We start from the raw sequence: 25,933 nt of genomic DNA on the forward strand, positions 1-25,933 counted from the left end.
TGGGCAGGTCCCGCAGCAGCACCAGCCTTCAGCGAGTACCCTGGGGAGAACTGGGGAGGGAGATGAACGAGGAGGATGAGCGGGAGGAGTGAGGTGGCCCAGGTGCAGGCACCTGGGGCTGGAGAGGAAGAGGGCAGGAGGTGATGCTGATGGGGACGCAGGGAGGGCACTGCATGTGGCACCAAGCAGCTCACATTCCTGCCCCAGGAGACCCGGAGCTGGTCAGCGAGAGCACTCGTCAGGCCTGCATTCAGAAGGGCGCTGGTACAATGACCCAGAGAGAAACTGACGTGCAATGATGAGGGCCTGAATTAAGGCCATGGTTTGGGGATGGGGGCTGGGGACTCAAGATTCAGCCAAAAAGGGAGACTTTTAATGAACTATTCCAAAAGGAACCTCTACAGAGCATGTGGACCACCCAGTCCATTTGAAGGGTACGTGGGGGCCTGGGTGCATCGCTTGGCTGCAGAAACCTTTCCAAGGCAACAAGTGCTTCCACCCCAAATGCAGCGGAGGCCTATCCTTGTATGGGTTTCACTTTTCATCAAAACACAGCACATTCACTGAAGAGACACTAGGAGACAGAGGGCAAAAAAGAAACTGAACATCCCCTGTTAATCCTACCTTTATAATCCCACCTGAACATCTCACCTTTATACCTAGAGACAATCCCTGTTAGTCAATACCTTGATTTTAACAAAATATGTGGGTGAAAAAAACAAACAAACATAAATCCCTTAAAATGTAAGTGTTACAAAAAGACAAACATGGGTCAGTTCCACTTGTCTGTATTGTCTGACAAATCCCCTTTTCCCCCATTAACAACACATACAGATGTTTTCACTTCACGCACACGTACACACACACACACACACACACACACACACACACACACGGCAGACCTCTTCTCGAGTTTTTGGTCTTCAGAAATGTTTCTGGCAGGGGAGCACTGGACACGTTCCACGAACAGAATTGATGAAGATATTATTGCTCTTACAGGACGGCCTGCCACCCCACACAGAAAATGCCACTCAGCTAGAAAGTCATCCAGAATGTAAGGGGACGTGCGCGTGGAAACAGAGTGAGTCAATTGTGATGAATGTTTCCCCGTCTCCCGAGGGAAAACAAACACCAGACATTTGTCCTGCGACAGCTCAGCGCCACTGACGCAGCGTGTTGTTGCTGGAAGTGTGAAGCTGCTAGCGCAGGCACAGTCCTCTGTCAGCAGAGAACAGCTGCTACTGCACTTAGTCTCCAGGAACGAAACGAGTCCCCCTCGCTGCTGCTGCACTGCTCAGCTTTGCAAACGAGAAGTGAGCACCCTTCATCATTTGGGAAACACGCTGGACCCAGCCTGGTGGCGCTTGCTTTGTGGAAAAAGCGAGAAATAAAATAATACAGGTCCTTACTTCCTCTGTTCATGCTCAGTGACAGAGCCACACAGATCGTGGCCACTCCGTCTCCCTGAATAAATGTGCATTCAGACACACACCTCTGTGCCTTAAAGGGTCAGCCATGTTTGGCAACCAATCAAGAACCACAGCAACCTGCCGCAAGAAGTTGGGTACATGCTGAACACCCATGACTGCACACAGAACTGAGCTCCAAAACATTAGTCTGTTACTGTAAGTGCTGGCTCTGAGCAAGCATGGGCCTGTTGATCTGGGGCAAGGGCACGGTTCTCCTTTATTGCGCACCTACGCAGACCTGTACACACTGCATGTAAAATTGTATTGCTGAATTCCTGTAATAACCCTATGAGCCAGGTGCTACTCCTGGACGCGCTGTTCAGCTGGGGAAGCCGAGGGCTAGGAAGGGGAAAGCAAACCAACTGTAGTTTTGCAGAAAGTAAAAAGCAGAGTGGAGATCTGAGCAAGTTTCTCCCCAGAGCTGTTCCCACTTTTCACGCTGCCTCCCTGGAAGGGCAGGCCGCTGGGACATGTGCAGAGTAAGTGAAATCATCTCCCTTTTCTTCCCTTCCTGATTCTTCCTGCCCATGAATGGCCAGTTCCCTCATTTTCCTCGAGATCAGTTAATACTCCTGCTGAGAAATGCCACCCGTTCCCACCACGTTCCAAGTTCCCAAATGGTCAGCTGGTGGCCACAATGAAAGCGGACAGTCTAACTGCAGTAATTCCTCCTCAAGTGTGGATGACTACGAATCCCCTGGAACCTCCTACTTCAACCCAGGATGGAGACCCTGTGGCAGAATGTGTGCACGTGTGAGAAACTCACCCCTGAAAAGGGGGGTTTGCTTGAAAACCTTACTGCAGCACGGAGCCTGTCAGTTTACTTCTGAGCATCGACATGGAACAACACCGCGATGTGAGCAGGAAAGGAACAGCGCATGGAGGCCCCTGGTAAGGAGTGGGGGTGATGCTGGTACCGCGTCTGAGGCGTGCGCTGCATACTGCCCCCTCTGGTCATTCCTACAGACCTGTACTACACGCCCCTACCTGTCGGTGTGTAGAGTTCAGGTGGTACAGGAAGGACTTTTAAACTCACATCTGGTTCACTGTACTGACCACTTTAACCCCTGCCTTGCCAGGCGACAAGAACTCATGAACCAAACACCTTCCAGAATAACTACAAAATGCATTAATTTGCTGATAAAGTATCTCAGCTATAGCCTGTTTTGTTTTTTTTTAAAGTATTCTCATTACATTTATTAGCAAAGTGGGTGGTGAGCAGTTGTGGCAACAATTTGGAACAGGTTCCTAGGACTGGGACTTTGTGGGTGGCAGTTCACTCAAGCCAGGGCGGCGTCACCGCCCCGACAATTACATGGCACGGGGATCGGGCAGGCCCTGTTCTGTGTGGGTCACGTGTACTTACCTGTGATAGCCTGACAGCTACCCTACAGGTTACCACCCTTATTACCGATGAGGAAACCCAGGTACCACAGGGGGAGAGACTTTTTAAGGAAGCCATGGGGAGGGTGGGACAAGGAGTCATGTGAAAACAGACTGATTTTAGGCTGCAGGTCCTTCAGATTTGTAAATCAGAATCTTCTTTAGTCTTTTTGCCCTGTAACCAAACGGGCGCCCTTTCTGAATCTGTAAGCTCCAGACTGATGGGGTTTTGACTCACATTTCTGCTAGAACCGCAGAGAGTGCGGGAAGCTGCAGAATGACGCGTACTGCGCCCGGCCCCCAAGGCCAGGTCTACGACCCTCAGCCCTCCCCAGGGCTTGTCACTTCTCATCTCTTTACATGTGCATTCCTCACTTTCACGATCCCTTCTTCACCTAAGAAACAAGTTCCCTTTGGGAGTTCTCGCTACGCTCTGCTCAGTGGGAAGAAGGCAGAAGGGATTATGCGGCAGTTCCTGAAATCCGAGGCAGCACCAGCACTGTGGCACCTGGGGTTCCAGAGAATGTGCCAGAAGGAGGAGGAACCCAGGGTGTGAAGCTGGCTGGTCTCTCAGGCAGAAACGAGAGGCTGTCACAAAACACCTGGTTGTCACGGAGCTACACTTTGGGGCAGAGGGTGCTGCTGGTTTGCCTGGCGCAACGCAATATTTTGTTAAGAATATGCATGTATAATATGTAGTTAAGACTCTGCTTTATGTATCAGCTAGGTGGACACCTTCATTAGCTTTGAGGCTGACACAGTGTTTGCCATGGCTTTGTCAGAACTGGTATTTTGAAAGAAAACATTGTATACGGCACTTGGAACATACTGGATGGTCCACAGATGGAAGCTGCTATCAATGTTACCACCATAACAGCAAATTAAGACACTCCCACTGACTCTGGTTCCCAGTGATGCATTACTTTGAATAGTAAATTAAAAACTTTGTGCCTTGGAAGATCCCTGGGAAGCAGTGAGTCTGCAGGTGAGATGCTCTTGGATGGCTGGAGGTCCTGCAAGTGCACGCAAAGACGGATTTCCTCCTGGACTAGGAGCCCGGGAGAAGAACGGCGCCTGGGGGGGGTCACGTGGGCAACCCAGCCAGCAGAACAGCCGCAGTCATTCAGACCACACCAGCCCTCCCCGAGTCACTGTGGTAACAACTCCACTGTGACAATGAAGGGGGCCCTTCGAGTGGGAGGGACCCCCAGGTGTTAAGGGGTACCAAACACTGGCCCCAACCTTCCTGACAACAAAGGCTCTTTGATCCACTTTTCCAAAGATCACTGAGTTCCACGTGTTTTCCCAAGAAACTGCTGGTCTCAATTTTCCATCTGATTCTAAGTGATCAATGATGTTTGCGAAGCCAGGAAAAGCCAGCTAAACCTGGCTACAGAGACCTTTCCTTTGAGCAGGGATGTGCCCACAAGTGATGTCACTGGCAGCAAAAAAGTGTGGTCTGAAGCCGACAAAGAGTGGGAAAGAGAAAGCAGAAGTCAGTGGGAGGGAATCAGAAGCTGGGAGGGGAACCCACTTCCCCTGAGCCGCTCAGGGCGATGGCCCATTTCCATCGTTTGTAGCAGGTGAGCTGCCTGTCACGCATTTCAGTATTGCCAGTGACAGCCAATACTGAGGTCACGGGGCAGCAACGACTGCTCTGAATGGAACGTCCACTTGGGGGTGTGACACCCCTGAATCCCCACCATCACCAGTACACAGTAAGTACTCTTCACCAGGGTGTGTGGCAAAGTGGAGACGCAGACTCGTGGGACAGAAGCCACAGTCCCCTCTCAAAGCCACTAAATGACGCAGCTGACGTCATATCTGTTGTTGGTTAGAGCCTCAAGAACACACGGAAACAGTTGGCTTGGCCACAATAATGTGTTTAGCAGGAAAGAAAAAGGGAGGATGGAAGAGAACTCATTCTTACTTTTTTAAAACAAATTGCCCCACCATACAACTACTAGCAAGGGGTGTCACTGCTTCTCACTAACCCTGCGACCTCCCAGCACACTGCGCTGCCTTCCCGCAGGTTCCCGGGAAAGGCGAGTCCCCAGACCCTGACAAGGACACACCATGGCTTGGCAGGAGAGTGAGGGCACGCACAGAAAACCTCCAACCCCAGTCCAGATCTGTGCAAAGACGGTCGGGAACTTCCACTTCAGTGCAACCTGAAGACCCCCCCCCCCCGCCCAAGGGGTAGAGAAGTAGTCACGTTTCTGGTCACACACAATATAGACCCACTCAGGGCCACACCACTTAGTGACACTCAGCTGATGACATCAGACAGGATCAGGCATGTGTCCAGCTCAGGGAAGCTGGCTGAAGACCAGGCACAGTCACATCCGGGCAGATGCTGACCACATGTCCCACCTACACCCATCAGAGCTGTAAGCTGAAGCCTCTCTCACGACCTCAGTGACCCGAAGCGTGCCGGCCGGTCTACCTGCAGCAGGCTCTGAGGTCTGCAGATCCACCCTGGATGCCTCTGGAACTTGCCCAGTGATAGGTCAACTGTGAAGCTCCCCAGGGGTCTCTGACCCAGGAGAGGCCACCCTGAGGTTTTTATCATGGAAGTGCAGGGCTGTCTGTACAGCCTTATAGTGACTCACCTCTGGGGAGTCGTACTGTGCTTCCCCGTGCAGGCACATCCTCCCCCCAATGCTGACATCTGGGTCCTGGGGCTTGGGAGGCCTGGGTTGCGGGCGAGGGGAGTTAGTGTCTTGGGGTGTGTGGGAGTGTCTAGGGATAGAGTCCTGGGCCTGTGCTAGGTCCCCAGCTGTGCCACCAGCTAGCTGTGTAACCCTGGTAAGTGGACTTCTCTGTGCCCCAGGTCCCTCATCTGCAACAAGGGCGGGGTATACAGTCCACTAAGATGATGGGACTCTGAGGGATGGGAGGCTGAGCAGAAGGGGCACACAGATTAATGGCAGGCAGACTGAAGCTTGCGTTTGCCACTCTGCCAGCTACTAGCTGAGTCTCGGAGCTTCTCTGTGCCTTAGTTTCTTCATTTGTGAAAATGAAGGTTATGAACTGGAGAGAATTATGCTAAGTGAAATAAGGCAGGCAGTGAAAGACAAATACCTTATGGTCTCACCTAAAATGGGAACCTAATATTAGAGCAAAACAAACAAATGAACAAAATAGAACCAGAGGTGTGGAATCAAGGAACAAACTGACAGGGGCTGGAAGGGGGAAGCGGGGAGGGAGGAAAGAGGGGGAAGGGCCTCCTTAAAGAACAAGTATAAATGACCCATGAGCTTGGACAACAGGGTGGGGACGGACTGTGGGGGGGTGGGGGGTGGAGGGCAGGGCAGGGGAGAGCGATGGGGGAGAATTGGGACAACTGTAATAGAGCAACAATACAAAATAAATACACAAAGGCAAAAAAGGAGAAGGTTACAGAGGATTCAGTGAAATAAATGTTAGGAAGGGTTTCACATGAAGTGCTTAGTAAGTGGTACTTCCTTTCCTCCTCAACAGAGGGCAGTCTAAACAAGACTGTGAATGATGGAAAACTGCCAGTGCGTGAACTGCTCAGGGCTCCTGTCCACTGTCCTGTCAGCCGTGAGCGCTGCTCCGAACTGGAGGATGGCACCTGGCACAGGAGCTGCGACTTCCCACGAGCCTCTCGTCCACACTGGGCCCCTGGGTCAGCCCACAGGTACCTCTGTCAGGGCTCAGGAGTACTTTGCTGTTTCTATTCCCTCTTGATACATTTTCCATGATAATTGTTATGAATAAAAAAAAATAATGTCTTGTTCGTTTGAAAGGGCAAAATTGTGATTTGTTTTTACTGCATATGTCTTTGACTATCACCAAGACTGAACCTATTTTGACAAGTATATGGATTTTGCCAAGACAGGACTTTTAGCTGGAAATGGGCGCTACACAAGGGAAGCGGAAATTCTAGACAGATCACAGACATCAACTATCAGTAAGTAATGTGCATGTGTGTCCGCTGATAACCTGAAGATACGCAGAATGTGTTAATACCTTAGCTAGTTCCTTTCTATTAAGTTACCTTTATGACTGAAAAAGGGGGAGTCATAACTGAGATGATTTTATTATTCAGTTTTATTTATACACCCTTTAATATAGATGATGGACTTTCTGAGTAATTTAAGTAAATAGTACCAATAAAAAAGACCGGACATATTTACATGCATTGTTTCACTTCCTGCATTATATTTTTCATGCAAAGAATATCTTCTGTCATCTTTATAGTTCAACAAACCAGGTTTTTGCAACAAGCAATAGTATTTCCCAAAAGAAGAGATTATCAACTAAAAGATCACCTGATTCGGTTTGAGAGAACAAAAGGCAGAAAGTTTTGGTGGAGCAACAGGAGGTAGGACAGACACCACAGGACACAGACAGACCAACTTCTTTCGAAAAGAGTATCTGAAACCGTCTGATGTACTCCGCACCTAAACGTGCTTGGGGAGCATTCCAGTGCCCGTGACGTCACGTGTTTGCTAGTTTCCAGCCCACGTGACCAAAACGCAGGGCAGGGGCCGCGAGAGGACAGGCGCACTTACTGTGGCGTGGGAGATGGTCAGCATCCCGTTCTTGACCGCGCACTTCCTCCTCTGCCACACCTTGCGGATCCTGCGGAGCAAGGCAAACGCAGCTGATGCCGTGTCTGGTTGGCGCCGGGCACGCAGTTACACGGCGTTCTGCGTAATCGTCGTTACAGAACAACACCGCCCCACACCCCAAACCCACTCGAACCAGAACGTTTTGGTTGCCTTGTATTAGCCCAGGTGGAAGGGAACTCAGGGGAGGGCGTGGACGAGGATGCTCACGGCCTCATGGTTTTGAGAGTGAAAATGGGAGACCAGGGCAGCAGCGGGCACCTGAGCACAGGAGAATGAATGCCTGCATTGTATTCGTTCGTGGTCACATCCACACTACGTGTTCCCTGCAGGAGTTTCAGTGAAGAAAGTGTGTGCAGCTACATAGACCTGCGTAGGTTTCTAAAGCATATTGTTGACTGAAACAAGCAAACTGCTTTAAGGTAATTCAGGTATGACCTAGTGTTGTTGGGGAAAAGACTCAAAACATTTCAGACACATCGTACCCAAAGTTTCTGTGGGCAAACACACGTGTGCATAAACTTACAGATGAGGCCTTGGAGAGGCCCACCGTGCCGACAGAAGACCCCTCTCCGGGCAGGAGCCCCTGACCTGTGTTGGGTGGTGCTAAGAAGGTTTTAACCATGTCTGGGACTCTCGCACTTCCAAAGTTTGGATTTGACGATGCCGACAGGATGGACAGGACCACACATGAAGGATACAAAAAGCCAAGGAAAACTAGTTTCAACTTGGAAGAGTAGTTTTTCTTTTTGTAAAGCTTCAGGTACAGGTGAGGGATTATGTGTGGCAGCTTGGCACATGGGCGGCAGGTGCGAACATGCTAGTTGAGACCATTTCCATCAGGTGAACAGAAATGTCCAGGAACAGCATTCTCCAGGCTAGAGGCTGCACAGGCCTCCTGTTGCCATGGAAACAAACAACATGAGGGGAGACCAACTGTAGCTTCTCCCAGGCATTAAACACAGCATCACCCTGTGGTTCCTTTTCCTTCTTAAATCAGTTTTGTAACAAACCTGCCACAACATGAACTTAAATTCAACGCCAAACGCAGATAATACAGACTTCTTGGATGCGTAACTGTTAGAAGCCTAGTTTGCTCCAAAGCCCTCACAGATGCCAATAAAAATCCGACACCATCTGACCTGATGTATTGTACATAAATTGGACACACTGCTCAAAATGCTCCTCCCTTCTCCCCCAGATCTCTGTTCAGATCACTCCTTCATGTCTCCAGCTCTCTGCTCCATCACCTCACTAGAGTCTTCCCTGACCGTTCTCTGTGACAGCAAGGACCAGCCCCCGCCCCCACTCCCGGCCCTGTATCCCTTGGCTTGCTCTATCTTTCTGGACAGTGCCCGTGGCCATCTCCCTCCCATTTCCTTCTTCACTCCCCCAAAGAGAACAGAAGCTCAGACAGGACGAGGACTTTCTGTTGCTCCGCGTCGTGCCCAGTGCCTGCGACAGTGCCTGATGTAGACAGGGCTCCCGAGACATATGTGCTGAATGCAAAGTAGAATGATGAGCAAAGCTGACAGTGACCCCAGAAATTTGTAGGATAGCAGCAATTTTAACAAATGAAAACAAAACAAAAAATGAATGCTGCTTAGATAGTCAAGGAGCACATAACCACAAGCAATCAGAAAACAAGAAGCTTTTTGAAAAGAATGCCAATTATTCAAGTGAATAATTAATTGAATAAGTGAATTCTACTGATTCACTTATGGTGAAGTGGAATCATTTGTCCAAGCAGCAGGGAGGGGGCCCACGTGGCGGGACCAGGGGAGTAGATGACAGGAGATGAGACTGGAGGGACAGGCAGGGGCGACGGCAGTTCCACGAGACGGGGAGCGGCTGAGCACTCCCGGGAGGGAGCGACCTGCCATGCTTTACGTTTTTTAGAAGGCTACTCCGAGTGCTATGTAGCAACGAACTGGAGAAGGGGCCAAGTGAGTGACAGACCCAGAGAGACCAGTAAGGAAGGAGGCCACAAGATAGTCCAGGACAGACAGAGGTAGCTTAGCCTGGAGCAGGACAGCAGATGGCAAGAAACGTATTATCTCTCGTTAGAAACGGAAGGGGCTGTTGTTGAACTGCTGTGATGTACGAGGGAAGAGAGGAGTCACAGCTGAATTCCAAGGCTGGGGTCCGGGCGGCCAGGTGGGCTCCCCGGCAGAGAAGACCGCAGTGAATAAAAGCAGAGGCAGGTGAGCAAGAGGTCAGCAAGCCACCTGCATGCTTCAGGGTCTCCTCCGTCCCTGCCTCCTAACACTGCAGGTCACAATTCATAGGTGTCACGCAGGGACCAGAAAATGATGGCTGCTTCTTCTAAAGACAGCAGGTTACATCTCAGACATACCCCAGGAAAACCAGTGTGCTGAAGGTGTGAAGAGTGTGCGTTAGACAACTGTAAGTGTGCTTTCCTATGTGAGAGGTGGGAAAAAGCCCATGGGTGGCTAACACTCAGGAAGTGCGCCAAGGCACATGGGGACACGAGGCTGGCCCGTACATACCCGTCACTTTTCTTCAGCAGGTACCCCTTCTTCTCACTGCCATACTCCTTATTGCCCTGGAGCTGATGCATGCTGTAACCCGCCTGCCGGCTCTGAGAATCCTAGGAAAGAGGAACCGCAGATTACATGTGTGCTGGGGACACTTCTCAAGTTCCTAACTCTGTTCTGCCACTGAGCAGGGGCCCATCGGTATGGGGCTAAGAATTACGGAACTTTAAGAGCGGTCAGGTCCTTGCCTTTATTTTAGAGGAGGAACTCAAGTAGGTAAACGATTGCCAGAGTCACAAGCAAGTTCAAGGCAGACCTGGAGTCTGGAGCCTGGGGTCCAGGCCTCCTGTGTCTAGTCCAGAGCCCAGCTCCACTTCGAACCCTATAGTGGAGACTATTCTATTCCCAAACCAGTTCACACGGGCAAGCACGGGAAGGGCTGCAAAAACGGAAGCAGACGGCAAAACCAAAGCTCATGCAACCTGAAAACGAGTGCTCTCCCCTTCGGCACACCCTTTGCCCCTTCACATATTCTCCTGAAGCACCCACAATAAAAAGTGCACCTTCTGAGTATGGTATTAAGAACTGTTATAAAACTCTTGTTTTGTAACTAACTTGTGCTCTGCACAGCATACCTGTAACCATGCTTTCTATTCAAAATGGTCATTCTATTGCAGTGATGAGTGTATTACGTAATGAAAAGGGTGACAAGGACCAACAGAACCACACAGGTGCCAAGAAGCCTGACTCGGCACCTCCCCCACTGTGTGTAAAGGCCGCATGACCGATAGCCACCGCTGGCAGGGTGGAGGGAGCGATATAATCAGGAGGAGCTGTTCGAGGAGATAGGGAGCTTCAGACACGGACAGCAGACAACACATTCTCAGACAAAGTGATGACTTACTCTCCTAGACTTCGATCAGGAAGGGCAAAAGCAACAGAGAGAAAAGGCAGAACATTGGAAAATACAGTTAATTTCATTGATAGTCGTATTGCTCATAACTTAAGCACTTTTATAACAGAAAGTATCGTTATAAAGATAATATTAAAACACACACACACACACACACACACACACACACACACAGAGATATTTAGAACCATGATAAACTTTGGCACAATGAAATGTTTGTGTTAATGAAGTTTTATTTCAGGTCATTCGAGTGAGAACGGAGAAAAGGCTGAATGGAGGACTAGGGCACACGTCTCCCCCCGATAACATGGCTGACAAGCCTCAAAGTGCGTGCACAGGGGACACCTCGGCGAGACCCATTGCAAATTGCTTAGAAAAATCTAAAAGAAGCCACACATTTTGGGAAGCTTCTTTGTTTTCCTGAGCAAAGGCAATAAAAATATCCAGTTTGCAGCGACACCTGACAAATGAATGTGAAGAGGCAGGACACTCAATGAGCTGCTGGCTGTCTGCTGTGGCAGGTGTGCAGCCGGCCCTGGGCAGCGTGGCTGCTTGTGGCCTTCATGTGCTGGGTTCTGTGCTCCAGAGCATGACCTGAGCGCCTCCCAGCCAGGCACCGGGGAGCTACTGGGGACATTGACTGGGAGGCTACCATCTGAGGTGGACACTCACTCACTACTCACTGTCCCCTCTTATTCAGCAGGCCGATAGAGCTGATGCACCTTTCCAGGTAGCTGAGTCTATGCTAAACAGGCCACAGACTATAGTGTCTTAACCTGAGCCATTTCTGTCTTTAACCAGCCAGGCTGCCTCCAGCTGAAACACAGCAGGCCCAGGGCCTTGAATGCCAAGGTAATCGCCTCGCCCTCCCTCCCCGACAGGTGCTCCCTTGCTTACAGGAGGGAGGCCTAAGGGACAGGCAGGGGGCAGCCTTCCTCTACCAGTGCCTCCAGGGACAGTCCTGGCAACAACGGTGGAGACAGGTGGCTTTTCTGAAGGAGGCAGCGGTGTGTCCATGACACCAACAAAGAACAATCAGGAGGGAGACTGGATGGGGCTGGGGAGAGCCAAGGCCTGGGACGAAACACGAGGCCAGACCCCGAAACCCATGATGCTGTCGGCCTGAACCCAAAGGAATCACGTCAACATCGCTCAGCTTTGCATTTGGACACAGGGATCTTCGCCACAGCTCTGCCTCCAAACCACTAAGGACAGAATCTAAACTCTCCTTGGACAGCGATTCTCATTAAAAGCAGGTCTGTCTTCGCTGGAACCTTTTCCATTGAACTAAACTTCTCTTCGATGGCCCACACGATTCCTGGTCTGCTGGAATACTTTAAAAGTATGCCTCTCTGACTAATCTATTTGTTAACCTTTAAAATAAATTCTATGTTTTGAGAATAAAAGTCCTCATATATTTAACAAGAATTTAGATGTTGATAACTTAGCAAAACTCTCACATTCTGTAATGTACTAGTAAGACATTCTTTACATATATTTATTACAAGCCTAAATGATCTCTATATTCTAAATGACAAACAGATTGAATGGGCTTTGCTTTGTATCAGACGAAGATGCTTTTAAAGGTAAAGAAAATGGCGGAACTCTGGACTGTGACCTTAAAGGCTATTCCACTAAATCGAGGAAGGAGGAAGCAATATGTTTCAGAAGTCTAGCATCAACAATCCTAAATTAACTACTGATAAATTTTACGGTGTAAGAAAATCACACAGATTGTTATTTCTGTAGTTTAAGAAAAAAAGGGTCATTCAGCTGCCTTAGCACGGCACTCCAGAGAAATGAAAACAGGGTTTTCTTTTCCTAGCATGTAAATTTTGGAGAACTGTTAATGCTAAAATAATTAAAAACAAAACAAAAGTGAAGAAATGAACTAGGTTCTGAATCCTTTGCAAGCATAATAAAGATCAACACGTGTTCAGGAAGGAGAAATGCAAATGAAAATATCATTCAGGCAAAATAATACAAAACTAAACTTCAACAATGAACTTACAACCTTGGGGAAATTCCATGATGGGAGCCAATAATTATTATAAGCTGCAGAATGAAACTATGGCATTATTTTTTAGTTCAATTTCCCATTCTCTATTAGCAGCACAAATTACCTGGCTTTCTTATTAGAAAATCTTATAATGCATTATTAAGGAGAAAAATCTCAAACCTCTTAAAACTGCAAGCAATTACACACTCACTGATTTAACGGGGTTATAAATGTTTCTGGCACCCAATCTAAAGCTAAACCTCAATTAGAGACGCTTCCAGCCTCTAATGGAAGGTATGAATGGAGCAGGCACAGGAGTCCCTCTGTTCCGTCTCGCTAAATATTTACGGAGTAGCTTGTGCGTGCCCGGAGACGTGCCAGGCACTGTGAAGAGCGATGGGCACCGCCCAGCATCTATCAAACGAACTGCAGGCACAAGACAACGGGCTATTGGGAGAGACTCACACACAGATCTTGGACCTTTGCAATGATCTATGGACATCACTTTTAAAAATACAGTATTTTCAATCCGGAAAACAGTTACATAGCAGAGAATTTCAGGAAGGTAGGCTATTATAAAAGCTTAAGATAATCAATTCCACAGAGTATCTGCCACAAAGCAATACAGAGTTTTGTTCTGGTGATAAAAAAAAATCAGTCTATCCAAAATCTGGGGGTCTGATTTACAGCTCAAATTCTCAAAGCTTCCTTGCATGGACTCAAGTTAGAACCTGGTTGGTGGGGGTGAGTGAGGCTGTTCAATGATTTCCTGGGTGCCTTGCTTTCCCAGGTCATGCTTAGATGACTTTACACTCTTCTGGAATCCTAGTGAGATGGTGAGAAAGCTCTGACCACAGCCTCATTTCATATTTAATGGAAGTCATTAAACATCATTACTTTCTCGCATGTATTGCAATGAGAGATGATAGACAGCATGAGAATGGACAAGGCATGCCGTGAAAGATCAATTTTACTTGTAAAATACTCCAGACATGGCGCTAACGAAAACGTATCATTTATTAATTTGGCATGAAGTTAAAATCAATCAAGCCATGTGCGCTTCCACACGTACACACTCCTTTGGTTTGTATGAAACTTTGTCTTTCAGCTACTAGCATGAGCAGAACAGACTGGTCTCCATGCAAAACAAAGGAACTATAATAGTTTCCTTTTTTTTTCCCAAGAAAATTTCCATACATAGGAAGGAAGTAATCCTATGTGACAAAACAAAGGTAGGAAGTGGTTAAATATATAGCAGTCAGTACGAAACCTCGCAAAGTCTCCCGGCACAGACTGACCTCTCCTCCTCACAGTCTGGATCTACTGCTCTGGTGCCGAGGAGACCACTTCTGGGACTTACACACCAGCAACAGACACCCTGGAGGAGACCTCCAGGCGGGTGCAGATGCTGGCTGGGGCTCTGCATGACATGGTGCACCGGTCAACCCGGCTGCCCCCGGCCACAGGTTCGAAGAGGCCCTGCCTTAAAGGACTGGGCTTCCCTCACTTCACAAACCCAACACGTGTGTGACAACTGGGAGCAGCGGGGAAGGCCGCAGCCACTCAGTGAAGAGCCTTCAGGGCTGCTGCGTGGGCTTCTGGACTGCTGGGCTGGGCCTCCCATGGCGGAGGGGGGTTGCTTTGTTGTGCAGTGTGCCTGGCTTCATTTAGACTTGTGGACCTCTTCCAAAAATTTTAGAAGTTTATACATAGTTTGCCATTGTGAGTTAGTATCATGAGGAATTAAAAATGTAAATATTGTGTTTAGATTACACTTAAACTCAATGCATAATAATTTCATAGTATAAATAGGCCTATTTTCACCTTCTCCCATGCAACAACTGGTGCTCACTGTTTAATTTGCCCTTAGTACAAAGCCCATACCATCTGGGGAGAATCCCAGGCGCTCCCTTGTCAGGCCTGAGTTTTCACCCCAGAAATCGCATCTCACGCTTCCACCCACCTTACCCCAAAGTGTCACCAGCTGAAGATGACAGGCAGTTTTGTACCTGAGTCTTTTTGGCTTCTTCTCTCCCGATAGCTCTGTTACGGCATCCACACCACTTTCGGTACAGTTGCTCATTCATACGGCTGACTCTCTCTACTTTCTACCAGGTGATGACCCCCTTCAAGGAAGGACTAATGCTTACTGCCTAGCACAGTTGCTGGTGCATAGCAGGCACTAATTAGATGTCTGAACAACAACTGAACAAAGGAGATTTATAATTAAGGGTCTGTGTGTGGTCACCTAACACCTACCACACTGCCTAGACTCCATCTCAATGTCCATGGACTCTTTTGCCTTCCTTTCCCTAACGGGGCGTGGGGGGGGGGGAATGGGCAAAACTTCAGTAGGATTCTGCCTCAGACTAGTTCCCTATTTCTCTGGCAAAACGAGACAGGCCGCTGGTTTTGGCTGCCTGAAAAGAGACGAGCTGAAGAGGACAGAAGTGTGCCCGCTATTGCCTCTCCTTCCGTGGTCTGAGAGCGTGCACTCCTGAAACACACGTCAGCAAAGCCAGGATAAAAAAGTCTCGCCGTGGAGCTGTAGATGGAGGCTCAGGACACCTTTTCTAAAAGACGGGAAGAGACCTAACACACAGGTTCTGCTCTGGGCAATGGGGTAGGTACACACTTGTGTCTGTCCCCACAACCACCCTGGTGGGAAGCTGTCAGCGTCCCCATCTGGCAGAGGAGGCAACACCAAGGCCATGGCCACGGGCCCACCTGCGCAGTCAGCCCTGCTGGAAACACAGAGCACCTACTTCTTTCTGATCGAGTTGAAGAGAGGATTTGATTAAGTCTCGGAGTGCAGTGAGCTGTTTCTTCTCTTCATCCTGTGTCTGTTTTATCTAAGAGAAAAAAATGACTGCTGTCACCATCTACCATACACACCGATGAGCAGACTTTAATTCACCCACATACAGCACTCATCACACAATCAATGACGTGGTGCGTTTCTTGACTCAAATCCTTCACGTGGTCTCATTTTCGATATGAGAAGCATACTTTCCTTACCTTAGGAAGGTGCCACTGAGTTTTGAAATGAGTGAGTAATGCAATATACTGTCTGATTAAATAACGCACCACGGCTAGATAATTACCTCGAAAGTTCCACTCCAAACCAAGTTAGGAAGTAACACCGAGTCACTTGGTTCTGCTTTTTCAGAAGGTGGCAGTGGGAACACCACGATGGGACAAGGGGGCTGGCAGAGAGCTCTAAGGACCAAATCCAAAGGGCTCCCGGGTGTGGGCCGGTTCACTAAGTACCTCCATGAGGGCAAAGGGCTGTTGCTTTTTTAAACACTTGGAACTTAATCACAACCAGAAGCATGTTAACTATTGAAAGAAAATCAGAAAAATACACAGCTACATACTTTTTAAAGTTATATAAAGATACAGGGTATTAATTGTAACTCTAAAACCGCATGTGAGCATACAGTTGCACTCATAAAACACACTTTTAATATTATTCATTGCCAAGTGGTTTACGGGAAATGAGGTTGACATTTATATATATCTGCATTTAGTTTTTTTCTCAAAAGTTTTCCTTTTGATTTTGTAATATAAAAGCAAAACCAAGATATTGGGAAAAATAGAGGAAATATAAAACAAGCAAGCCAAAAAAAATTCATATACCCGCGTACTTGGCAACAGTCCCCTAATTTTTATCCTGTCACCATCAAACGCCCATGATGCCACTGAAGCCTGCACAGAGTCATCTAGAACCAGCCGAGATACTCTCCTCCCCTCTCCTTCCGTGCTCCCAGAACACCCTCCAGAATATTCTGTCACTGACAACGCCTCGGGGAGAACGGAAGGCTTATCTCTCTCTAGGTTTATTCTGACACATCACTGAACCGGTCTTCTTTTCTTGAATACTCTTCTAACACAAATTTCACATTTACTGGTACTTTGCTACAAAGCAAGGTGAAATGCACGTATTTTAATAAAGAACTTACATTATACAAATCAGCAGCCAGTTTTTCAATGTACTGTTTCAGTTTATCAGCCGTTTTCAAGCCATCCTGAAAGAAACTACAATGGAAAACATCAGAGATTTACCCGTGGTATAAAAAAAGAAATGAACCACAATTACCTGAAAAATCCCACAACACTTATATACATGCTCTCTACCACATCTACACGGAATACATCTAAAATGAAGGTCGGTATTTCACAGACACACAGACAATGGACACCACAGATGGGGGCACAGAGGATGCAAATCACAGTCGCTGCCCCAGCACGGCGACTTTGTTATGCGTACGTCCATCTGCACCCAGAACAGCTCCTCCTCATTGCACCTCATTTGAATTCAAAAAGAGAGAAAGGCGCCTTACCCAGGGGGGTACCATGGAATCGAACTGGACACTCAAAGGAGAGAGAGGATGGACCCGGAAAGAGAGGCTGGGGAAAAGTCAGCGTTCGGTCAGTTCCCCAAAGGTCCCTGTGCCCCAACACACACGTGAAACACAGGACACCTAGTCCACGGCGCCGATGGACCTGGAAAAGCTGCATCCGACCACGAGTGTGAGAAGGTCACCTTAGGACCCGTGATCAGTAACATGCACTGACACTGGTCGAACATTCATCGCGTGCCCAGCACGCTCGGCACTTCCCATCGGTTAGTACAGGTTCTCCTCATAATGACCCTATTGTGTTAATGAGCACTTCAATCCTTCGCCACGCTAAAGGGGAAACTGAGGCACAGAGTGAGCACATAGCTCGCCCAGGTCACTTGCACCCCTAGTAAGTGGCAGAAATGGGATCTGAGTCCGGGTTCTGATTCCGACACTCCTGCACTTACCCACGTGAAGACATTTCCTGTCTGCACACGTCCACTCACTAGCCCGGGTTTCAGTGTCTGGAACTTTCTCTACCGTGCTGAAAGCAGCCTCCACCGCAGGTGATTTCTCATACACTTTATCTGCGCTGCTGCTGCCCCACGAAGGGACAGGATCGATGCGGAGGAGGCCTCTCACCTGCATATCCCAGTGGGCCCGGCACAGAGCAGATGCTCACGCAGTTAGTGGTTAGACTGAAGCACACCAAGAATTTTTAGGGAACCCACTGGGACCCCTATACCTATGTTTAGCTTAATTTGTACAGTCAGTGGTAACTTTATAATAGTATCAGAAATGGCCATCAGAGTAACTACTGAAATCCTCAAGTTTGCAAATTCTTTAAGATTCACGTCTTCGGCAGAGAACCCTTATGAGGAAGAGAAACGAGAAAGTTGTTCAGCGACAGGGATGAGAGAAAAGGGCTTTTGGTTAACCATTTAACTGGGAAGCCACGCTTAAACCCTCGTCTTCTGACATTCAGGCTGTCATCATCGCCTATCGGGATGAAAGTTAAACTTGGTGTGGGATTGAGTAACACTTATTGTATGTTCTGGCCCTGAAGAGCTCTCTGGTGTTACCCCCCACCATGTCCCTTAAGAACTCTGGGCTCTAGCTATGCCAGGTTAGTTCCGGCCCCTCCCCTGACCGCTGCCACTCCCTCGGGCTGAAACGCCCTTTCCCGCTGCACTTCCCTGCCAAACTCTCTTGTCACCTTTCTGCTCAGCTCATTTGCAACCTCCCCAAGCAGCTTTCCCTAGTCTTGCCAGTCAAGGGGTTGGCATATTTAAGCTCGTGCCCAGGCCTAGGTACCAGCCCTCCAGCAGCTAGCAAAGTTCTGCATGGAGCAGGCCATCCATAAGCCTGTCACCTGTGACACACACGGTCACCCATCCCTGAGGCAGAACACGTCCTCCTTAGAACCAGCATCTCCTACATCAGGGAAATATGGCTGCCAAGTTAATCACAGCAAAACCAACTGTTCTCTGATACTGCACTTCAGTCATTTCCGGGGAAGGGCTCTGAAGGCAGGACACTTTGGCGTTAGATGGACACTGTCAGGACCTCTTACACCAGGAAAAGGAAGGGCTGTGTGGTCAGAGGCTGGAGGCTAGGACCTAGGTAAGTCTGTATCTAAGGGGACGAACAGTACATATGAAACCACTCAGCAAAGTGCTGCGTAGTTAGGACGTGCTTGGTAAATGCTGGTTTTCTTCACCGAAGCTGCATAAGTTTACTATGTGAGGACTTATTTCCTTCCCAGAGGGACCGAGATGCTTTGAAGACATTTTTGTAAGGGTGTTTCATTTTCACTTTCAACAGGAAGGGAATTTAATCACGTTTTTTTTTTTACAAAAGGGAGTTTAAGTGAAAATGCTCTAGATCTGTTTTCCAATATAATGTTTGCCATCAGTCATATGCAATTAATTTAAATAAATTTAAAATTCAGTTCAACTGACATGCGGCTTGTGGGTGCCATGTTACATAGCAAAAAATATCAACATTTCCATCCTTGCAGAAAATTCTATTGGACATAAAGAATAAGCAAGCTGCTATTTAAACAGCACATAAGAAATGTTATAAAACATATATTTTAAGGAGAAAAAGGCCACTATTTTAGTTTGTGGAGGCACTGATAAAAATAGTTATTTTTTAGTGGTTAAAGTAAGCAGAAAGGAGAACAAATTCCTACCTCTAAAAGACTGAGAAAAAACCCAAAGGAGCTGGGACCCCTTGCTCCGTAGGGAGATTTCTGTAGCCGAGACAGCTTTCCTGATCTTCATCTCACACGCATGTGGGATGGGACCTGCCTGTTCCCCACCCCATCTCTCTCCTGACTACCTGTCTCGATGTGGCTTCTCTAACTCCCTAGTTGTAGGACTTCCACTCACTCAGATTTCAGGCGGTTCTGGATGATGGCTGTTCTGTAGTTCAGTTGTAATTCTGAGTGGCTGTGGGAGTAGGCAAGTACTGTGCTTACCCGCGCCACCATCTTGGCCAGAAGTCTCCGCATTCTCACCAATACTAATTTTCTGTTATGTTGCCACTGTTGCTCTTAATTCTAGCCGTTCTGGTGGGTGCGAAGTGGTTACTGAATGTGGTTTTGATCGGCATTTACCTAGTGACTAGTGTTTAGCATTTTGGTTCATGAGCTTTTTGTGTGTGTATATATATATATATATATATATATATTTTTTTTTTTCTTTGAGAAATGGCTAGTCAAAATCTTGGCTCATTATAAAACTGGGTTGTTTATCTTATTGTTGTTGAGTTATAAAAGTCATTTATACATTCTAGACACTAAATCTCTATTTGATAAGATAAATGATTTCCACATTTTCTCCTATTTTGTGGATTCTTCATTCCCTTTCTTCATAGCATTCCTTTCATTCACGGAAGCTTCAGACTGAAGTCCTCTTTATTTATTTCCCTTTGGTTTCTCAGGCTTTGTCTGTTTTGACACATTTTTATTGCACATCTATAAAATGAATGATATGCTTTGAGAAAACTACTCATCCTTTCTGAGCTACAATTTCCTGATTGCTCGTGACAAATGTTAACTATTATCATCCGTAAAATGAAGGACAATAATGTTTGTAAGTGCTCTTTACTCTGCGGATTGTAATGATACTTGCGAGGTGGTAAAGGAAGGAGTCGGTGATCACTAGGGTAATGCGTTTGTTTTGAAAGCAGCATGTTATTGGAAGTGAGGAGTAATTGGCGCGGGGGAGCCATAATGGGCAACACAAAGTCAGAAGCTCTTCTTCCTGCCCCTCCTTCCCCCATTCTAGCTGCTGCATTCCCACCGAGGTGCCATGACTACACGAGGGGTTACCGGAGCACAGCTGTTCCCGCGCATAACGTCAGTAAAAGCACTAAGGGAGTTTGTCAAAGGAAATCACCAATTCTAACCCTTCGGAGAGTACGTATCCTGTCTAGTCCTAACGAACACCTTTTGCACTCCCCACGCATAAACACGAGAGCTGCCTGCGCCGCTTCAGAAAGTCCCTGCACCATTTCACATCACGACTCCGCCAGAAAACCCGCAAACGCTAGCCCAGCGGGTAAACAAGAAGTAAATAAGCAAGTGCGGAGCCACCAGCCACTAACATCATGAAAAGGTAGCCCGGCCACGTGAACCAACTAAAATGGGGCTGGTATGGAACCAGGGATATCTCACAGAACATACCAGCAATTCAGGTACCAATGCAGAGTCTTCTCAGTGCCGACATTAATAATTTCAGTTCATTTAGATGATAAAAAAATAACAAAATCCCAAGTAGGAATCTGTGATACAAATGACCCAATACTGGGTACGTAACCAACGCAGCAGGGAGGGGAAGAGGCTCACCGGGAAGGCCTCTCTAGTCACAGGGACACGTGTATCTGCAATAAGGGCTCTAGGCCAGCGCTGGCCTAAGTCATGCAGCAGTTTCACATAGCCAAGTGGCTGCACTAACGCAAGTCACTGATGAACAGAAAACCATGACTACGGAAGCCAAGGCTGCTTCTTATCACTTGGCTGTGGAAGGCCATTCCATCACCGACAGTGACCAATGAAGGCCAGAAGGAAGGAAGGAGGCCGAAGAGGGGGGTCCTTATTGAGCTCTTAACCACATGACAGCAGTCCACTTACTTGCACTGTGCGTGATAATACTTGATAAGATTCTGCAGCAGATCCACGCCCTTTTTGGTCTTGATTTCATTAACTTTAATGAGATACTGTGGAAAGAAAGCAGAATTGGGTGTTGATCACTACAGACAGGGCTCTTCAGTCATGGTTTTGGGTGGTAGACCCCCAATCGTGAATCTGCACCAGTCCCTGGGCCTCAGCTGTCTTCAGACGGGGAGAGCGTGATTTAGGGAATGCTGATCGGGCGCGGGCATAGGCGCAGATGCATGGAACTAATGGTCAGCGTGTTAGCGTTTATAAATGCTCGAGATTAGTTTGTTAGACAACCGGAAATCAAACACAGCAAAGCATTCTGGGATAATTAATTTATGTCCTCTGCTGCAGTGGCTCTCAAACTTAGAGTTCACGTGGTAAGACCTGAAAGATGGTCCATTCTTTGTAAAAAAAAAGTAAAGTGGCATTCTGTCTAAGGAATATGCTGTCAGGTGTTAACACTTTTGTTTTTTTAAAGATTTCACTTACTTATTTCCAGAGAGAGGAGAGGGGAGGGGAGGGAGAAAGACAGGGAGAGAAACATTGACATGTGAGAGAAACATCAATTGTTTGTCCTCTTGCACACCCCCAACTGGGGACCTGGCTCTCAACCCGGGTATGTGCCTTGACGGGGAATCAAACCTGCAATCTTTCAGTTTACAGGCTGGCACTCAGTCCACTGAGCCACACCAGCCAGGGCAGGTATTAAAACTTTTAGACCATAGAGGTGAACTAGAAAGAATTTCTGCTACTGAAAATAAAAGAATAAAAACAACGCATTATTACTTTATGCACTAAACAGCGTGGGCTCCGATTCTGACAACTGGCCCGGGTTTTTACTGTTTGCTTGTTGAAACTGTTTGTTCTTGTTTCACTGTGTGGCAGTGTCCACCAGCAGAGCAGTTCTAGAAAGAGGTGAAAGTTTACGGAGGAGGGGCGGTGGAGAAAAGCCAAGGAAGAAAAACCTACACCAGTGTCAGCCTTCTGACACTGAGGCTGGTGTCTAGGTCCCGGCGCTGGTGTTCAGTGGGAACACGGTATGAGAGACACTGCTCACAGTCCAAGGCAGCATGCTGTTCACTGCATTTTTCTCATGAACCCACAGACTTTCTTAACAACCACTTCCTTTAAGCTTTCATTCAAACAGGACATGTGGTTAAAACGAACAAACACACACAAAAAAACATGCTCTAAACTTGTCCCAGGAAAACCTAATATTCACCAGGGTTACCTCTCACCAATTTTTTTTCCACACTCATTCACAAGCAACACTGAAGTTCTCACCAAAGAATCCTGCTGGGGCTTAAAGAGCCCCATAGGCCCCAGGCTCAAAATATGAGAGAACAGTGACACGGATGATCCCAAAGGCTTGGAGAAAAACGAGATTAGAGTCCTTAAGTAAGAGTCCCTCCTCTAATCATCAAACACAGTCTGCTTTTAGGCATGAACGCTGCCGACTTGCAGGAGGGACCAGAGTTAACGAGACTCTAGGCAAACGGCCGAAAAGCCTGTTCTTACTTCACACATCTGGAGCTGAAAGAGGCGCCGCTCCTTCTCCATCTCCTCGGCGATCTCGGCCCCGGTGATCTCTGTGCGGATCATGCCGTGCTGCTTCGCATGCTCTCGCTTCTCCTTCTCGATTTTTGTACTGCAATTAAAGCAGGCGTCACCGTTAACATACACACACGCACAGGTCTTTCCTTCGGCGAGAACCACTCGACTGTTTCTTAATTACTAGAGGTAAGGTGCAGGCACTGGTAAGCTGGCAACAGCAACCGGCAGGAGAAGTCCAAGTTCAAAGANCAAACGGCCGAAAAGCCTGTTCTTACTTCACACATCTGGAGCTGAAAGAGGCGCCGCTCCTTCTCCATCTCCTCGGCGATCTCGGCCCCGGTGATCTCCGTGCGGATCATGCCGTGCTGCTTCGCATGCTCTCGCTTCTCCTTCTCGATTTTTGTACTGCAATTAAAGCAGGCGTCACCGTTAACATACACACATGCACAGGTCTTTCCTTCGGCGAGAACCACTCGACTGTTTCTTAATTACTAGAGGTAAGGTGCAGGCACTGGTAAGCTGGCAACAGCAACCGGCAGGAGAAGTCCAAGTTCAAAGAGAACAAACACCCCGACTGGATTTCCACCTAGAAAGCTTCTCACATTTAACTTTGATCTCACACAGAATGGATTTACACAAATGCTTACATTTTGGTTGGCACAAAGAAATTCTGACAGTTTACTTTTTCTTGGGTAAGTACTTTATGATGAAAAGAATCAAAGTTAAAGAACTGAGGCATATTTTGATTTTCAACAGATGACTTAGAATTATTTCAAGACAAAGTACATAGCAGGCCTTTGTGGGTATGCATGGAAATTAGTCAAAGGCAACTGCCAATATGCCTGTGAACTTGGGCTGCTTCCATATCCCAGTAACACATTTTAATCATTCAACGGCCGGCACTGGATTGTACAAAGGAAGGACTGGGAGGAATCCAAATCTCTAACTCGGAATCTATGCAACCTTCTTCAGTGGGGAGGGCCAGAATGATGGGAAGGAAGAGGCCCCACACTAAAACCCGCAGTACCTGAGGCTGATGCTACAGCAGAGGACACTCTGGTGGTGACGCCAAGGGTCACAGTCCTCTCTCCAAAAATCCATTTAGCTTGAAAACAGACTTCTACTTTCAGAAGCAGCCTGTAATTTCCAGTTGTGACCACAAAGACTAAGTGACTTACTCTTCAAGTCTTTCTTTAAACTGTGTTAGAGAGTAAGCCCCAGCGGAAGCCGAGCTCCGTGCCTGTATACAAACAGTGCAAAACCAACCCACGGGCCCAGTCAGTGGGAAACCCATCACAGTCACGGCCGGGGTTCCTGCTGACACCCTAACGCTGTCCTGAAGCAAGTCTTCTGCCCCGCCACCTCAACCGTCACACAGGCGCGACGGCAGAATTTTACCAGAAAGAAAATAAACCTTGGCTCTCTCCCCACTGGCGTGGGTGGGAGAAGCAGCAAGAAGCTATAAACACTGGAGAACAACACGAGGGGCAGGCATAACTTAAGAGTAATAACAGACTTCTGAGTTAACATGGTGACTCGATCACCCGTGTTTATTTTTCCTTTGTTCAGCAACCCCGCCAACAGGACAGGAAAGTCATTAAAAAAGTGCTGTGTTCCAACGACAAGAATTGGGGACAAAAAAGGATGAGCGAATTCTACAAATGATTGAAAGAGCAGGCAGAAAAAGAGGAAGTCTGCTCCCCAAACGATAGGCTCCTTGCCTGCCTGGCCTGTGTGGCTTCCGGAAAGAGAGTTTTCATACACAATCACTAGATAGGGAGCGTGACAGATGGCAGGCCTACAGATGTGACATTTAGAACACCCCTGACGGAAGAGCTGTCTTGACATCCTAAAGCTTAAAACCTACAAAAGCAGCTCACTCTTTTCCTGACAGGCCCTGCTGACGGGCACGCGCTTTCAGTCTGCGTCTGGGAGCCTTGCTCTGAAGTGTGAATAGGCAGCCAAGGACGGTAGGTAATTGAAGAAAGACTCCAAAATGGAAGTGAGAAATCAAAATAAAAACGTCAAGGATGGCGGTGAAAGGAACCAGAGGCAACAAGGAGCAGAAAAATGTCATAAAATGTAACCAAATCCTCAGAGACCTAAAATAATCCATCTATGAAACAAGAAAAGAAACTATTAAATGATAAAAAAAGCCAAAAAAAGAAAAAACCAACCCAACCCAACCAAACAACCACATAAAAACCCAACTAATTGAGAAAAATAACTTTTAGAATTTAAAATATCATAGCCTCAACTGAAACCGTGAGAAGAAAAGGCTGAAGGAATGACCTAAACTATAACATAGAGCGAAAAGAGAATTACAAGAACAATGTAGAAAATCCAATATCACATGAGAGGCACTTTAGGAGAATGAGAAGATAAAAGCAGAGGAGAGGAATTACAAGAAAGTCTTCAGAACTGAAGAACTAAAATTGCAAGCAGAAGGTCAGTATGCACACCATGAAGACACTTTGTAAAAAACCTTTTATGACAAGAAGACCTCAACATTTCCTGACTGAAAACATCACCACCCTTCTACATTGTAGAAAAATAAACGGGAATCAGAGACACATCCGATTTTTTCATGATCTGCCATACAGTAATGCTCTTGACACCTTGAAAGAACCTGGCTGTAAAATTATGATTATACATCGGCAGAATGAAGATCGTTTGGGGCATGCCTGAAAATCTCACCTCCCTTAGAGCTGTCCCCTGGAGGGGTGTGCCAGCAAAACAGGGACTCCCGGGGGGGCGGGGGGGGGGGGGGAGTAGGTGCTCTTCCACTAGGGGGCAGCCCAGATAACAGCCCCTCTCCGATCTAAAAAGCTGGGACAGGACGTTTCTAGGAGAGAAAGGGAGGAACTGCTAGGGAATTTAATAACTGACACAGAATCATTACAATGATACAAATCATGTATTTTCTAAACAGAAACATTATTAATAGGTGCTGGACACCTGTTGGAACAGACAAAAATTCACAAAAGATTCATATAGAACTAAGTAAA

General features: G+C 47.4%; 1 protein-coding gene across 3 annotated transcripts in view; it reads right to left on the reverse strand.

Moving 5' to 3' along the window:
* ASAP1 (ArfGAP with SH3 domain, ankyrin repeat and PH domain 1) overlaps positions 1 to 25,933 on the reverse strand; it is a 274,738-nt gene that overhangs the window by 47,827 nt on the left and 200,978 nt on the right. For all 3 annotated transcript variants that reach the window (XM_037048557.1, XM_037048556.1, XM_037048559.1), the window contains 6 exons: positions 23,201 to 23,330; positions 21,342 to 21,427; positions 16,823 to 16,898; positions 15,626 to 15,712; positions 9,961 to 10,061; positions 7,394 to 7,463 (listed from right to left, as the gene is read on the reverse strand). In XM_037048557.1, the coding sequence (XP_036904452.1) occupies positions 7,394 to 7,463; positions 9,961 to 10,061; positions 15,626 to 15,712; positions 16,823 to 16,898; positions 21,342 to 21,427; positions 23,201 to 23,330 (550 nt within the window). The remainder of the gene's footprint in view (positions 1 to 7,393; positions 7,464 to 9,960; positions 10,062 to 15,625; positions 15,713 to 16,822; positions 16,899 to 21,341; positions 21,428 to 23,200; positions 23,331 to 25,933) is intronic.

The sequence above is a fragment of the Sturnira hondurensis genome, unplaced genomic scaffold, assembly GCF_014824575.4.
Source record: "Sturnira hondurensis isolate 20B ecotype Veracruz unplaced genomic scaffold, ASM1482457v3 Scaffold0006413, whole genome shotgun sequence".
NCBI lineage: Eukaryota > Metazoa > Chordata > Mammalia > Chiroptera > Phyllostomidae > Sturnira > Sturnira hondurensis.